The following is an 18,236-nucleotide window of genomic DNA, read 5'->3' on the forward strand; positions in this document are numbered from 1 at the left end:
TCCTCCGGTTTCCTCCTACTGCTAAAGACCCCTACGCGCAAGCGAATTATTGAAATAAAATTAAACCATAAATTAGTCCCGAAATGACCTAGTTTGTGTTGAGTGGACGTTAAACCCCATTTCTCTCTCTCTCTGTGTTTTGGTCATTTCCAATGTTATGTTTTCAATGTTATAGGGTCTAGGTGACTATTACTAGATGTTGATATTAATGTATAGTTGTTTCTAGGACAACTCTAGATTTGTTTTAATTTTACAGTTAACAGATAGACAAATATGTGGCATGTTCATCATAATCTCAATGTCGTTAGTGGTGATATATTGGAATAGTTACCAGACAATATTCGCTTTTATGACTATTGTTAATCTAACACGACAGACAGCAGATATTTCAATCAAGACATGTCTGAAGAATCCACCGTCTTTAGGTAAGTGACTCCTAAGAGGTTCGGTAGGGGGGGGGGGGATTTACTGGATTTAATTACTGGAACTGGATTCTCCGAGTCCCCAAAATGGCGATATTTGAGTGAGAAGGGGGATTTCGGGTTACAGCATTAGAAAATATCTCAACCAAGTATGACAGATGTGTTAAATTACGCCGCGTCAATTAAACAGTGTCAATTCCGCACGTTCCGGAGTGGCAATCGATAAACACCCTAACCATGGGCTAGTCATTTCAAACAAGGGTTGGCTCGGAGGCGGAGGTAAAGCTGACGAAACAATGTTCTTGTGTAGTTATGTGGACCCCGTTAACCTAATGCACACGAACGATTGTCATACTGAAACAGTCATATCTATTTGACTAACCCCTCCCCTCTACCCCCCCCCCCAAAAAAAATAAAGATAACGTTAAAGTTATGTGGACCCCGCCAACCTAGTGTACACGAAAGTTGTCATACTGAAACAGTCAATGTTAATGTACCAAGCATCCGTGTACATAAATCACGGTTTATGAATCCCAGGGGCGTAAATGTGGGTGTGGTACCCCCCCCCCCCCCCCCAGCGAAAAAAATAGTCGATCGCAAAATAAGTGCAGTCGATCTCAAAATAAGCGCTCACTGATTTAATGAGGTAAACAAATAATGCCAAAATAGAAGGAAGAATCCCCAATTTTTATATATTTGCGTAAATCCGTGCACCTAAATTGCATACGTCACGCTACTCACCTAAAACTTTAGTATAAAATAACCTTGTTTTTTACCCTTATTCTGTTGTGAGTTAGTCTAAGAAAAAAATCCCCCCCCCCCCCTCGGGAAAAAAATAGTCGGTCTCAAAATACGTGCAGTCACTGCAGTCGGTCTCAAAATTATGCACCGGCGACTGACGAAATGAATTAATGAGGTAAACAAACAATGCCAGAATATAAGGGAAAAATCTCAAATACTTAATATACGTGCACCTAAATTTCTTACGTCACATAGTCGGTCTCAAAATAAGTACTCACTGCAGTCGGTCTGAGACTAAATGAATTAATGACGTAAACAATGCCAAAATAGAATTCGCGCCCCTAAATTGCAACGGTATAGTATAAAATAACCTAGTCAATTAGTAATGTTTGAAATCAAATCCCTGTTATGGGTATGTTGGTCTAAGAAATTGAGAGCTTGTTACTAAGATTTTGATAAATTATATTATTGATTATCATAGGAATAACATTAGTGGAACAGTTGGTAAGAAGTTATCGCAAGCATAGTTTGTTTCAGAAATACGTAAAAAATCTTTAAATTATGAAATGTTAAGGCGATCTATTGAACTTAAGAATTTTTACTTGTTGCATATTTAAAGTAGCTAAGTCTCTAACTCATTATTATCCAAAGTCTTCGACATTAAAAACACAAATTATTTGTCAATTTACATCAACATTGATGTTGTGATCTTACCGGGAAAATATGGGGTTCTGATATCCACTATTTAAGACAAAATAAACATTTTACCGTACACGAATCATGTACCATAATGCGTTTCAGTTCCATTTTTAATAAGGGACTTGAAGAACGAGGCTAGACATATTCCACATGTCATGCCAAACGGTGACGCCATATTCTTACCTTGAGAGCACGCGCAATAAATACTATCGATGTAGACTGGAATAACCAGATGCCCGAGAGTGTCATTCGATTGAGACTTCTGGCGTATTTCGCCGAACATAACTGATTTGAAATTAGAGTAAAAACGTAAATGTTTGAATGTAAATCAGTTTATATACATTCATATTACATTATTATATGCGTTGCGACCCATTTGTGTCAATTTCTAGGTGCCAAATCTTAGCGATTTAGCTCCTTTAATCCCAGAAGAAATTAAAATGTATTTTACTCATGTTGTAAGTACTTTCTGACCATCAGAATTCTGCAAAACCATTCCCCAGACCCCAAAGTCCATAAATGGCATTTCAGAGACCAAGTTAGCGCCCCCCGTGAGACAAAGTCCCCTCAGGCCCATTCCCTAAAAATTGAAAGCTCAGTTACATAATCTACATTTTTTAACGTCTACGATGCTCAATTCTATAAATTATGTCATTATTCTTCAACTCCTCTGTCTTATAAATCTCATCCCTATCATATTCACATTTACAGTGAATCGCCCAGTTAGTAGTACCATTAGTGAGTGGGGCGACAGACTGTAATTGTTATTTCTGTTCTCACAAAACAGGCGAAATTGACGGACGGGCCTCAAGATTCTGGCCCATTTCTTATCCTCTCGTAAAGGAAAACTTGATCCCATCTGTCATGACTGACTAAAATTTTTCAGGTCCAGGCCCAAGAAATGGAAAGGTCCCCGGTTGTACGTGACAAGGAGTAGGGTCGCCTGTCCAACCTCGTGGGTTTTCTCCGGGTCCTTCGGTTTCCCCCCACTGCTAAAGACCCCTGCACGCAAGCGAATTATTGAAATAAATTAAACCATATGTTAATCCCGAAATGACCTAGTTTGTGTCGAGTGGACGTTAAACCCCATCTCTCTCTCTCTCTCTCTCTCTCTCTTTCTCTCCGACGAGATACCGATCGGCGAACAACTATACATAGGCAATACGATCTATGTTCTACCGGGACGCCTAGTGTTATAGCCAGTATTTTGTTGACATTCATTGCGGGGTGTGATTGTGGATGGCGCCCTGTGATACTTTGGATGTGACACTTTCGTCTTTGCCTTTGCTTAGACTTCACGTTGTTCGATCAATTATTTCAATCATCAATTAACTGACTCTGGAACACCGTTTATGTTGTTACTAAGTTTATATAATTAAATACATACAGCAAACTACAAAGTTATGATAGTACTTTTCGAGTTATTAAATTATCCACGGTCTGAGTTTAATATCCTTTCTAAGTCAGACCTAGCAGCTTAAACGTGGCAAGAGCCACACACGTTTTGATAGTTCTACAAAAGGTTCGCGCTAGGATGGTGTGTTCACCCTAGCCTCTAAGCCCAGGAGGCTATAGGTATGTTCCCCTTGAGCTCCGAATGATTGTCTGAGGGTAAATCAAACCCGCTCTTTCCTATATAGAAAATGTAATGCGTCATCTATTAGGGCGGGACAATTACCATTTTTGGGCAAGTGTTTCAAATACAAACGGATACTGACCAAAATGTCTCTGAGTTAGTCTAAGATAGTGGCAGAGTAATGCAAGCTACTTCATTACCCTAGTTTTCGTCACACATCATGTAGGTAAAGATTTCTATATTAAACAGAACACTTTTCTTGGAGCTAAATAGCCTTAGATTTGGAACCTACCCACCTCCATCCCCTATTCCCAGCTTCCAGAACAGCTACTGGTCCCTAGAAAACTATCATCTGTGGTGTTCGCCCCCTGACTGCGTCACTCGTAATAAGGACATGGGCATCAGTCGGCCGCATTTTTGCTAGTTTAGCGTTTTGGCATGTATGTAAACAGCTGTGAATTAGTTATCGCGAATGTGGCACATCTGCGCGAGGGCCACCGAGATTTAGGGACCTCTTAAAGTGGCGAATCTAAGTGGAGGTTCTATGGGTTACCCCCCCCCCCCCCTCAGATAAGAGTATTATTCTGTTTCTCTATGTGTCACGTTCTGTGGTCAAGTGGAAAGTTTAGATAATATTAATAATATTTTTATTGATGTAGAAGGCAATCTGAATAAACAACAGATCCGATTTCGTTTCGTTTTTTTATAGCTCAAAATTTCGTTGTTCTTATCTTTTTCTACACTAGAATCTGGAAGATTTGTTATATTATCGGCGTTTTGGTTCAAGTGAGGGATTAGCCAATAAAACGGTCGGTTGCGGCGACTTCTTGTACGACCCCCGAGACGACCTTCCAGTACAACTTGTCAGATCTTCATGTAGGCCATCGAAAGTATAAAAAAAAACGAAATGAAATATAGGTCGGTATTTTAATCAGATTTGGTAGAAGGCAATATGCTTTCTATGGCGAGGGGATCACGTGGCTAAGTGGGTAAGACCCTGGCTCGCTAGTCTGGAGGTCGGGTGTTCGATCCCTGCATTGGCCGAGAAAGTTCACCAAGATTTTGCGGCGTGGTTACCCCTTGTCAGTGATGCAGGATGGAGGGCCTGACAAGGACAGCTGTCTAGTAGTTCGGATGAGACGAAAAACCGAGGTCCCGTGTACACATTTGCGTGCACGTAAAAGATCCCTTGGCAGTTGGAATTTGAAATAAGAGTAGGCCGTAGCGCCGCTGCCCAGGCAAAATTTCCCCCTTAGCACACTGTATGGCGTATGCCCGTCTTCACTAGCCCAGGGTTAGGAGCAGAACAATAGGACGTTAAACCCCATTTCATTTTCTATGGCGATTCATTCCATGTGACAATATCACGACACCTATCACGTGACACATTTAGTGGGATCATGTAGGCCTATGGTATGCAATCATTGCCAAAAATCTTCAATGCCAATATACAGTGTAATCCTATGCTACTGAGTAAATACATTACACTATGAAACATGTAAATTTAGGTTTTCGTTGGTTGAAATTGAATATCACAATGTTTTAATCTAGTCTAGATATGACCTACTGGCCCCTGGAACCCTCCCATATCAAATAACCTGCGTTAATCGAATATTTCTGGTCATCAGCTGGTCATATTTCTCTCAAAATTTCCCGGCCAGGGCGATCGTACAAATAAACTGCTGTTAGAATACAAGTTATTATTTCGATCTCGACGTACTTCATTCCAACACGTGCTAATATGAGAAATTGGTGCGTAAACTAATCCTTGACAGTTAGTATTCGAAATAAGATTCTGGAGTAAAAGGTTGTATCTTCTTTAAAGGTCAATGATTCTTTTGGAAAATAATTTTATGATTATTTGCAGAAGGTCCGTTTGTCTTTCATCATTTTAATGGAACGCTGGAAGACCTGAATAATAAATATCAGAAATATAAGCCTGAACTCGGTGGTAAATTTAAACCATTGGAGTGCCCGGAGAGAGAGAAACTAGCAATAATAATACCATACCGAGACAGACAGAGACATCTGATGGACTTCTTGTCACACATGCCACCAATGCTGCTCCGTCAACGAGTTGAATTCACTATATTTGTTATCGAGCAGGTCTGTATCACATGTTTGTGTTTTAAAATGAAATGGCGTTTGACTTTGTTCTGTTCTGCATCGACTGGGCTGATGAAGACGAGCATACGACATACAGTGTGAATTCCAACTGCCAACTGTTCTTTTATGTACACGCCAATGTGTACACGGAATCCCGGTGTTTATACCATCAGAAAGACTATATGTTGTCCCTGGTCAGGCCTGTTACATAATCACAGATTATCTGATGTTATAGACGCTTCCTGCCAACTTGACACCTGTTCGCTATCGACATCCCTGGAGTTCTTGGTCTATGGGATTATGTAACCTTACCTTGATGGCATGTCTTATTTAAACTTTCTTTGATGACAAGCAAATGTTAAACCTGATATGATACATGATACATCAGCCAGATGTCTAATAAGATTCCTTTGTCTGGAATGGTTTATAAACCCAGATTAACAAACGAAAGACAGAGAGGTCCGGACAGGACACGAGAGCAGAGGCCGTGGGCGCCTCGGCTCGGCACGAGACGGAACGAGGGAGAGCGCCCGAGAGTTGGCACATTTGTGCCAAGCTAGGATATGGCTCCCTCAATACAAGTTAGTTATGGAGTCTTTAAGTTTTGTACATAATATGTTAGAAGAAGCAGAGAATAAATGTATTATAAGAAGTTTAAACTAGTCTTGTCATCTGAAGTTGATTAAAGAACCAATACTGTCACAGGCCCCCGTTCTGCACCAAATAATAAATATGCATACTAATTTAGAAACCGTTAAGGTATCTGTACATAAAAATCTTTAAAATAGTACCACCTCAAAATGCTGTAAAATGGTTGCTAGGTACGTTTATTTGAGGTTTCCGGATACATTAAGATGTAAATAGCCATAATATTATGTTTTTACACTATGCAAATATTGGACATGATTTTATTGATACTAAAAATATTATTACGTTACAGGATCCACTAGAAAAATTTAACCGAGCACTGATGATGAATGTTGGTTATTTAGAGGCATTAAAACAAGATAACTATTCATGTTTTATATTTCACGATGTCGACATGTATCCTATTAATGATAATAATATATACCAATGTTCAACATCTCCAAGACACTTGGCTGTAGCTGTTGAGAAATGGAAATTTGGGTAGTGTACTTTTACAATTATTGAGAATATATATGACCGAAGGGGAGAAAACTCTTGATAAGGACATGGATTCGGGCCAGTAATTCTCTCCCCTGTTGATTTCAATGTAAACTCAACACAAAGTAGGGTGTTGGGGACTAGCATGATACAATTTTAATTCAATGAATGGCTTGTCGTGTACAAACTTGGGGTCATAATCGCTCCAATTGATTCAAAGACAGACCCTATGGTCTAAACCACACACGTCAGACCACACGGCCAAGCAACATTCGGCAGGGTCAGACAACTACTTATTTAGGGTGGTGACTGATGGCGTGATCTAAATATTAAGGCCAGCTGTGGATTTCGTCAATGTCGCCGATGTGTAAATTGAGTTAGGGCACGTGATTGTTGACGAGATTGTGGTTAGGTTTAGGGCTAGGTTTATGGATAACGATACCCCTGTTTACATCTCGTGACATTTGACCAGATGGCCTTAATAATTAGAATTAACCGGTGACTAATAATCCAGAAGGGGAGAAAATTGTTGATAAAGACATGGATTCAGACCAGTAATTCGATCACCCCCCCCCCCCCCACGTTGACTTCAATGTTAAATCCACACCATTCCGCGGTCTATAACAGTTTGTACTTTATCAGAGTACCAGCTGTTTTCTATCGTAAGGATCAGTATTCATCCTGGGTTCCATTTTCCCCCGTCAGCTTTCCCTCTTAATTTCATACCATATATTGTTGTCCGAAAATGAAATAGAAATATTGCATTTTTAAATTAGAATTTTATATAATATGCATAAATCTTCTTCTGTTATAAAAGAACGCCAAGATAATTTTGTTTTAAAGCTTTTACTAAACAAATCGTCTGTCATCATCAAAGTCCAGTTAGTGTTTTTCGTTTACGACCCATGAGTTTATAATGACTTTCACCAATCCCAAGAATATATTATACGCATTTATAAACTGTTGCAGTAAACCTGGCCCCGAGTTCACAAAACCTTCCCAGATTTAAAGATACATTATGGGAGATTCGGTAACGAGTTGGCAGTTCTCACTATAATAGTTAAAAACTATATAAGGTAGAAGGCAATTTAGTGAAAATTTCATTCAAATTGATCAAATTGAACCGAGAACTAAGCGACTGAAATTCCCATAAGCCTTGGTCATCATTACTAAAGTCAGTACGATAAACAGCATAGTCTCGATTATCCATTTAATCGTTTAATGAGAAGGAAATTTATGCAGTAAATCGGCTTACAATCCATTAAAGATCGCAGGCTAGCGCAGCCATCTAGAGTTCATTATGGCCTGGTTAGGTTAATTAATGTCTAATTAATAATTTAGATAACATTTCAGGCCTAAAGAAAGACCTGAAATAGGCAGATTTAGCTCTAGCATAATGCATGTTTAAGTTAAGAAATTTACTCAAATCATTTTATGAGAAATATCTGTGATCCAGAAACACAAAACTTTGTACATAGTTTCTTATTGATGTATTTGATACATTAAAAAAACAAAAGTTTTATAAAGGGCTATATTTTAGTTAAAATAAGGCGAACAATTTTGAGTAAATTCTTAACTTAAATCTGAGAATGCTTTGTGAATTTGAGGCCTGGATAATAGCTAAATCTTACATAACACCACTTTAAAGACGTAGTGTGCAGGAGCTAAATCTGTCCATGGCAGGTTATTCGTTTGTCGCCCAAGGTGTTATATAAACTATTAATTACTGTCTGAACCATTGTAAATTTAAAACGGATTTCTTCGATTATGAACAAACTACTTAACTTTGGTTATTATAAACTTACCTGTGTGTTTGAAATCAACTCCCGTTAAATAAAATCCTCTGCACAACTTATTATCCCAGCAAATAAAAAAGTTCTCTCTTGAAAAATTTAATTCCCACAAACTTTGACATAGAAAAATACCAATATGGAAGCTGATTACGTCACTCTCCGGGAGATATCATTTCGTATAAGGGTAACAGCATAGCAAATCGGCACTTTTACGACAATTCAAGTTTGGTTTAAGAAAAAGCTACAAATCTCGGCTCGGCATTGAGTTTGGGCGTTCACACACATAACTGTCCGTATTCTTTTATTTTGTTGCCGTCTTTTACATTCTAGTAAAATCTCTGCAAATTTTATAACTTTACCTTTTGAAATATTTTGTTTTAATTATTTGATTAGCTACTCGGATGAGATAATTTTCTTTTGAACACACATGCTGCACAACAACAATTACATTTGTTTTACGGACCTTAAATATTACCCATGATTATCTTTAGTTTATATATGACTTTATTTTTACGAGTATCAGTGATATTTTCATTGTGAATAAAATTTGATAGACTGGCGATCAATGGTTTCAACATGGACCGTATATATAGATGCACAGGAAACGTCGACGAAGCCTTTAGAATTATGTGCCGCAACAAAAAATAGACCGGACAATCGTGACTAAAATAAAATTACCTCCCCTCGCGCAATTACCAGTATTAAGTTTAAAAGCAAAGAAACATAAATCAATTTATAATATTTTGTATTAATCTTGCTACTCTTTTTTTCTCTGCAATCCATACATAGATATAAATGTAGTAAATGTATCAACACATCGTCTTTGTTTACTTCGGACGCGCCCATGTGAATTCGAAAACAACATGTTGTCTTTTTGTTAAAAACAAACCTACTAAAACATTCTTTTAATTTTTACTTCTGCACAATTAATCATCATTCCGGCGGTATTATTCCTGAACTTTATTTTCATAATTTTAAAATCATTCGTACATGCGGGAATTTGGAGTATTTAGCAAAATCAAAATTGTTACAAAAACTACGAAAATATTGAAATCGATCATTCCACAATTATCAACTGCTGCATTTGGAAATTTCAAAGTTATAAACTTGAGAACTTCGTCACTACCGGATAGGAATACTTATTGGGTTGAACAATTACCATGTAACTATAAGAATACTGTAAGTTCGAGAAATTTATCTGTATAAAATCCAGCTATGTCAAATATCACATCGCTTGATCTGCCGTTGACAATTGAGATCTCGTCATGTCTCGAGCGAGCGGCAGAGAACCCAATCAACGGGACTATACTGTCCACGGTTTCAATATAAATCTTCAGTTGATATTTCCGTCGCCCAAACTCAAACGATCGTAATGGTCGCGCTTTGTTTTCATTGCAACACGTAGTTATCAAACTATCTGTCAAAATTAAACCAACCCCGCAACCGCTGCAATGGGATCGTCCAACACGTAACGAAAGCATTGTTGTCGTCCACTCAGTCGAAAATACAAGTAAATAGTCAAATTTGTCAAGGGAGAACTTTTTTATACGTTGGGATATTTAGATGTGAAATGGATTTTATTGGACGGGAGATGATTTCAAACACACAGGCACGTTTATAATAACGATAGTTAAGTAGTTTGTTCATAATCGAAGAAATGCGTTTAAAATTTACGATGGTTCAGACAGTAGACATCTATTCACATGAAAAGCCCATAATCAACCCCCTATAGCATTATAATCAACCCTCTATACCATCATAATCAACCCTATAGAGCACCGTATTGCAGATTTATAAATGGATTTGAACAAGCGCTAGATTAAAAACATTAACGATAAAATGAATTGTAGAGAATTAGTCTCGTTTGTCCAGTACTGTAGTACTGTTGCTACGATAATGGACAATCTAAGTTACGTCTTTGCTCAGAATAAAGTAAACTGAATGAAATTTTCAATATATTCATTTTGTATTATCTATTTTTGAATTTATATAGCAAGAACGGTCAAGTCTTTATCTAAATCTTACATAACGTCTCTTTAAGAATGCTGACAGTTGTTTTTTGTTCCACCAGATTACCGTACCTTAGTTATTATGGTGGAGTTGTTGCTTATCCTAAGACTGTTATAGAAAAGACCAATGGATTCTCCAATCTGTACTTTGGTTGGGGTGGTGAAGATGATGATCTAGGAGCCAGGTAAAATCAGATGCGTGTGGCGAGAGGGGGGGGGGGGGGGCGAGAGAGTCAAATTAGAATTAGGTTTTTTAAAAAATTGAAATGAGGTTTAACGTCCATTACGGTACCTTTAGCTCCTGAGAGGGGATCGTCGGGTGTCAATTGCGTATGCTTTAGATCATAAAGTAGGCCTGAAATTGAGTCATGTGACGTGGTTTCTATATTACAAAATGGCGGCTGTAGTTTTTGGTATACAAAGCGTCTGGATATTTATGAATACAATTTGTTTTGTAAATTCGTTGCAGTAGTTTATTGTATACATAGCGTCGGGATTTTTATGATTACTATTTGTTTTACAGATTGGCGGTGATAGAGTTGAAGTTTGTACGTCCTTCCGCAGTTTATGGTAGATATGCCACCCCTGTTCACGGCAAGGATAAAGGCAATCCAGTGTCCCCAGACAGGTATTTATAGCTGAACAAGTTTTATACACTTGCTAATCCCATTCTTCTTGTTGTAAAATGAAATGAAATGGAGTTTAACTTCCTAATGTTCTGCTCCAACTGGGGTAATAAAGACGGACTTGCAATGAAATGAAATGGGGTTTAACGGTCTACTGATCTCAATCTGATTCAAATACAGATCTATATTTCGTTTCGTTTTTTATACTTTCGATGGCCTACACTACATGAAGATCTGAACGGTTGTTGCGATAGGTCAGGTCAGAGGTCATACGAGCGGCAAGTGAGCCTATGACGTCAGACATTTGATTAACCAAGCAGCATTAGTGTTACTAGTGGATTACCCACAGTTCCGTGCAAAACACGACTAAAGCTCACCGTAACAGACCATTTCATTGGCTAATACCTCACACTATTCAGAACACGTCAATGATAACAACTCTTCCAGATCCTAGTGTAGTAAAGACCAAGTAAAATGAAATTTTGAACTATAAAAACGAAACGAAATAAGATTTGTGTTTTAATCAGATTGGGTGAAATGGATAATGCCAACTTTAAAACATTGGCTCTTTAACTTTCTTTCATCTGCAAAAAAAAAAAAAAATTTTTTTTAAAAAAAATAATTATTGTTCATCCCAGGATAAAGACTGAAAGAGTTCTGCTTTTTCTTTCTTCTTAGCCTTTTAGTGTTTTGCAAATGACGGACATACACCATACAGTGTGCTATGAGGGAGATTGTGCCCGAACAGCGGCGCCACGGCTTACTATTATGTCGAATCCCAACTGTCAACAGATCTTTTACGTGCAAGCCAATGCGTACACGGGACCTCGGTTTTTCGTACCACCCGAACGACTAGACAGCTGTCTTTATCAATCCCTCTATCCTGCACCACTGACAAAGGGAAATCCCGATAAACTTTCTCAACCAACATCGGGATCGAACCCGTAACCTCCAGGCTAGCGAGCTAGCGTCTTACTCACTTAGCCACCGTGCATACGCCATACCATGTGTTTGTCCGGACAACGAGGGTTCTTTTTCGCACACGCTAATGTGTAGGTGGTTTTCGTCCCATCCGAACGACTATGAATTGTTCCTTGCCAGGCCCCCTGTCCTGCACACCTACAAAGGGAAACCACGCCGGAAAATCCCGATGAACGTCATTGTCCAACGGCGGGATCGAACATGGGACCTCCATGCTAGAGAGACAACGTCTTACACTACTGACCCAAAACAAAGACCCAAATCTGTAATATTTTTCAGATTCAGGCTTTTAGGGAAAGCCAAGAGTCGTATATGGTACGATGGACTAAACAGTGTTGTGTATAATGTAAGTAAAATAGAAAAGAAGAAAATATATACACACATACATATAACAGTGGATCGGAAAAAACTTGAAGAGGTGGGTAAATTAATGATATAACCCTGGGTAGTTGGTGTATCCAGATAGATTTTATTTTTTGATTGTGGAACATGGTGATTTTTTTTTTTTGGGGGGGGGGGGGTGCAGGAGGAGGGGCTGCAGGAGGGGGTATAGTGGTAAAGCAAGACTGAAAAGTAATAACGGTTTAAAAAAAAAGATTAAAATTAGGTATCTAAACCACGGATTCCCAACCTGGGATAAAATTAGCGATTTAAACTAAGGATTCCCAACTGGAGCAAAATGAATCTTCCCAAGGCTTCCCAACATGGGTTGGATTAAAAGAGTGAACGAAGGTCCCGAACCTGGGGATAAAGTAGCGATCTAAGCCAAGGTTTCCTGACCTATGGTTTATTTCGTCCAACTAGTGGGTAAATGGGAGGATTTTGGATTTGTGCATGTTTTTTGTTTTAAATTTAACATTTGAACCAGGAACAGGGCGCCCGATCTTTACTCATCTGGTTGTTTGTCTTGGTCTTGGAGATGACGCTCAATCTTTACTCATCTAATTGTCTTTCTGTTTCTTGGGAGTGACGATCTTCGAAATAAGACAAACCTAAGGCACCACAAGTTCAAATACCTTTCTACATGACATGTGGCATGTTTGTTCCATCATATTCGACCATCGAGTGACGGGCCTCGATTTTTGATATGACGTCACATTTCCAATATGGCTTGTTTCCTGTTCCATGGATATTATCGGTAATTATAAACTGAAATTACTGACGCACAGCGGGGAATGTTTACTTGTTGGAAGTTGCCATGAGAACGAAAAACTACACGCAACTTTAATACTGTAAAGGGAGATAAAGGGAGACTACTCGTTTAACTTTAATTCTTGAAACGGGATTTAAGTAAGGCTAGCGAAGACGGGTACGCAGTGTGCCATTAGGGAAATTATGCCCGGACATTGGTACTACGGGCTACACTTATTTCGAATTTCAACACTCAAGTTTTCTTTTACATACGCGCCAACGTGTACATGGGAACTTGGTTTATATTCTGAACTGTTATTTGCCAGGCCCTGGGCCCTGCACCGCTAACATAGCCGTACCATGTCAGGCCGTGCGTCGTGTACCGCTAACAGGGTAAGGGGGTACCATGACGTGCCATGCGCCCTGCACTACTTACAAGACAGTACCATGCCAGGGCCCCTACTTCACTAACAAGAGGGTACTATGCCCTGCATCGCTATCAAGAGAACAGAGACCTACTGGTCAGTGACCTAGCGCCTTACTCACTTGGCCACTGCGGCCTTCAGTTTCAATTGTAAATATGTACTCTATATATCTTCAGAATGTGAAGTTAAAGAAAATAGAATTGGAAAAGCAGCAGCATAAGAAAATGTCTCTCATTGATAAGCAGTAATGGTCTTCACTTGGAAAAGCAGCAGTAATGGTGTTCCCTAGAATTGTTACCGGTGTATTCCAGTTGTATTCTTAAATGCCATGGAAACAATCAGTATTATTGTTGTTTCGTCGTCCTTGGAATGATGTGTTTTAGTGTGTTTGGTTGTTGTCATCGTGTGGATGATTGTGTTCATGAACTCAGTGTTTCATATAGCCTATGATCTCAAAAGCCACGTGTTCTATTAAACGTGTCTTATTGTAATAGGGTGTTCATGAACCCAGTGTTTCAGATAGCCTATCAACTCAAGAGCTCAGTGTTCCATTAAACATGTCGTATTGTAATAGGGTAGAACCGACCAATGTGATTATTTATTTGTTTATTAATTTTTTTATTGACTTGTACAATCCAGAGCCCCCGGTGGATCAGTTAGTAAGACGCTGGTGTAAGTGTTACACGACAGCAAGTCAGGTTTGCAACTCTACTCTTTTCACAAGGTTATTTCTGACAACCCATCCTGTAATGGTGGTCACCAAACCAAAGATACTGAACAGTTTATTTTACATTGCTCCTTATATTCAGATATCCAGAACAAGACACAATCTATCGTCTATCTAACACTATGCAGGACGGAGGGCCTGACAAGGACAGCTGTCTAGTCCTTCGGATGAGACGAAAAACCGAGGTCCCGTGTATACATTGGAATGCACGTAAAAGATCCCTTGGCCGTTGGAATTCGATATAAGAGTAGGCGATAGTACCGGTGCCCGGGCAAAATTTCCCTCATAGCACACTGTATGGCGTATGCCCGTCTTCATTAGCTCAGTATCGGAGCAGAACAGTAGGACGTTAAACCCCATTTCATTTCATTTCATTTTATCGTAACACTAGTGTCATATTGCACGGCATTGACGACACGGAGAGCTAACTGAACATTGACGACACGGGGAGCTAACTGAATAGTTTTAAAACTGTCAACCCGTATTTCAAAATTATCAGAAGTCTCCAGCAGCAACGATAACGCCTTAGTTCAAAATTTGAGCATACAAAATAAACAGTGTAATTATATTTCCACTTGTACATTTTTTGTTTATTTATAAAATGTAAATACATGTATCTATGCCTATGCTTATATCTGACAGGGACATGATATAGGACATGTAGATTCCAAAATGTCTATTCAGATACAAATCCCTATTCAGATACAAATTCCTGTGCAGATACAAATCCAAATAAAAGATTGTTAAGAATAATTAGTATAAGACCGTCTTGGTAACCGTCTTCCCAATCGAAGGTTGTAACACTACTAGATATTACGGACTTCATTTAAATTTTATGACATATTTTTGTTGTACTGTAAGTATCATTTAAAGGGACGGTCAGAGATAACTCCTGGAGAATAAAGGGGTCAAAATGCTTAAATACTTTAAGGGAACTTTACCAGGGAAGGCGTTTATGTAGCTTTTCTATCGTTAATCCTTTAAATTGCATTATTATTATTCTTGAGACACCGGGATTTATCTGGGACTACCCTATATTTAATCATAGACAATAACCATATTTGAAATTAAAGTTGCACATATCCATTAATATTTTCCGTTTCCCAGAGCAACTTAAGCTCTTACCTCAAACCTTGATAAGCCAACGAGTAAAAAATGCAGGATGTGAAATTATATACACATCATATAATTTTCCCTTTTATCACACACTTCACAAAGAGAAAATACAGTTCAATGTCTCTATAATATATTTTAATTTTGCTACCAAAAGACTCAACTACAGTAAACAATGTTATTGCTATTTCTGTATTCGACAACAATTTGTATTAGTATATTTTGGTTTATGGACATTTCGTCCTCATATACAATTACTTTCTTTTTTAAGTAAACTTATCTACATGTTTCATAATCCTATTAAATTGTATAATAATTTAATAAACTTATATATCATAAGGCCAAACAAGTTCTATACTGTTTTAAAAAGAAGACTATGTAAACACTATTTTGTTAATCTTCAGTATTGCCTGAAAATCTTATATTTGTACGTGTTTAGCTCAATTTCGTACAATGTCATAAAACTTAAACTTACACTATCAGGTAATGTTGAACCAAACCCAGGTCCCCCTGTCAATCGTATGTCGGTCGTGCATCTGAATGTCAGAAGTCTACGTAAAAAACTTGACCTTATTGAAGCAGAGCTCTCTTCATTTGATATAATTACTTTAAGTGAAACATGGCTTGACAATAACATACCCACCGAATCACTTCTTCTTCCGTCTTACTATGCACCAATTCGAAAGGATAGGACTGACTCCATTGGGGTGGGGTAATTATCTATGTTCGTAACTCTATAGCATTCGTTCGGCGTTTAGATTTGGAAGACAGCAATACAGAATCAATTTGGCTTGAAATTAACTCTTGCAATAATAAATTTCTTCTGGGAATTTTTTACAGACCCCCGCAAACCTCTCGTGAAAACGACGCACGCACTTTTGAAGCTCTACACTCTGCCGCTAATGACAATATTAGCAAGTGTCTGGTCTTGGGTGACTTTAACATAGACATGCTGAGTAAATCGGGTACTTTTGTACATGACGCCATAAACCTTTTTGATTTTTAACAACTAATCACAAAACCAACGCGGTATCAACATAACGGAAATAATTCACTGATAGATCTAATTTTAACAAATTTTCCAAATTTCGTAAACAATATCACCGTTTCTGATAACTTTTGTAGTGATCACTGTCCTGTTTCGTGTACACTCTCGTTTAATACTCCCAAATCAAAGTGTTTCAGACAAATGATATGGGATTACCAAAACATAGATAATGACAAACTAAAAAATGACGTCATTTCGACAAACTGGTACGATCTGATACAAGATGACGACATTGATGACTCGAGTAGGAAATTTACAAGTGAATTAATCAATTTAGCTAAAAGAAATATCCCAAATAGAGTAGTAACCAAACCTTGGATGACAAGCGAAATTCGGAAAATTAGAAGGAAAAAGAATATAATTCATAAACGTGCCACCAGCACCAATTATGACAATCAATGGCAATCTTTTAGGAACATTCGGAACCAATATATAAATTTGATTAGACAAGCAAAACAAGCATATTATGATAACCTAGATGAAAAGATAAATGACAAATCGCAGTTTGGCAATAAAAGCTGGTGGAAAATTGTTAATTCATTTGTAAAAACCCAAGGCTGCACTAAACAAGACACACCACCCTTAATTGTAAATAACAACACTTTATTCACACCGCAAGACAAGGCAAACGCACTGAATAACTTTTTTGTTGAACAATCTAAACTTAATGATACTAATAAATCTTTACCCTCCATTGACAGAAATGCTAATTCATTAGAACAGATCGTACCAACCCCCCAAGAAGTTAAAGACATTATTGACAGTTTAGACACCTCAAAAGCCTCCGGTCCGGACGACATAACTGCCAAATTACTAAAGAAAATATCTACCGAAATTTCATCTCCGCTATGCTCTTTGTTTGAACTGTCACGGCTATTTTCAAAAAAGGATCATCAAACGATTGTGGTAACTATAGGCCAGTCTCTCTTCTTAGTATCATCATAAAAGTATTTGAAAAGGTTATATACAAACATGTCTTTAACTTTTTGAGAGGGAACAAAATACTAACGTCTTTTCAAAGTGGTTTTCTTCGTGGTGACTCCGCCATCTTTCAACTAATAGAACTAACACATATGTTTTGTCAAGCCATTGACCAACATTCTTCTACTCGAGTTGTTTTTTGTGACATCAGCAAAGCGTTCGACAAAGTCTGGCACGCCGAACTTTGTTGGAAGCTGGATGGAGATGGGATCAGGGGTAGCCTCTTAGAATGGTTTAAAAATTATCTTTGTAATAGACAACAATCAGTTGTTTTAGAAGGCCTATCTTCTGATCCAAGAACCATCCATGCTGGTGTACCACAAGGATCTGTTTTTGGACCGCTATTGTTTTTAATTTATATTGATGATATTGTGAACAACCTTGATTCCAATGTTAGACTATTTGCAGACGACACTTCACTATTTGTAAAAATGGATGACCCTTGTACAAGTTCGGATATTCTGAATAATGATTTAAAGAAAATAAATGACTGGGCAGACTTGTGGTTGGTAACCTTTAACCCTCTAAAAACGGAAACATTAACCTGCTGATGTGTCCCAACAGATAAACTGGATAACAAACCACGAGATCCCGAGTTAGCTGCGATATTACCCAGAATTGTCCAGTTTGGTTTCTTTCTGTCCTTGACGCAGGGTGCAGAATCTGACAAAATTCCGCGTTCATGTTTACGGGCGTGTAAAATAAACTTTGACAGTCTAAGTTCAATTCTGGC

At 38.1% G+C, this 18,236-nt stretch overlaps 1 protein-coding gene across 1 annotated transcript; it reads left to right on the forward strand.

Moving 5' to 3' along the window:
- The first annotated feature begins 294 nt into the window (after positions 1-294).
- LOC126811034 (beta-1,4-galactosyltransferase 1-like) lies at positions 295-13,906 on the forward strand. Its single transcript, XM_050536510.2, has 7 exons — positions 295-425; positions 5,306-5,544; positions 6,485-6,672; positions 10,534-10,656; positions 10,995-11,099; positions 12,358-12,496; positions 13,811-13,906. The coding sequence occupies exons 1-7, from the start codon at positions 299-301 to the stop codon at positions 13,880-13,882; spliced, it is 993 nt and encodes a 330-aa protein (XP_050392467.2). The 5' UTR covers positions 295-298; the 3' UTR covers positions 13,883-13,906.
- Positions 13,907-18,236: the final 4,330 nt, after the last annotated feature.

This window comes from Patella vulgata, chromosome 2, assembly GCF_932274485.2.
Source record: "Patella vulgata chromosome 2, xgPatVulg1.2, whole genome shotgun sequence".
Taxonomy (NCBI): Eukaryota; Metazoa; Mollusca; class Gastropoda; family Patellidae; genus Patella; species Patella vulgata.

Bases quoted from the DNA above. Each gene is read 5' to 3' on its own strand.
- LOC126811034 (XM_050536510.2), top strand. From the start codon at position 299: ATGTCGTTAGTGGTGATATATTGGAATAGTTACCAGACAATATTCGCT. The intron at 5,545-6,484 runs GTCTGTATCACA...ATTACGTTACAG, and splicing joins CTATATTTGTTATCGAGCAG to GATCCACTAGAAAAATTTAA. The intron at 12,497-13,810 runs GTGGGTAAATTA...ATATATCTTCAG, and splicing joins ATCGGAAAAAACTTGAAGAG to AATGTGAAGTTAAAGAAAAT.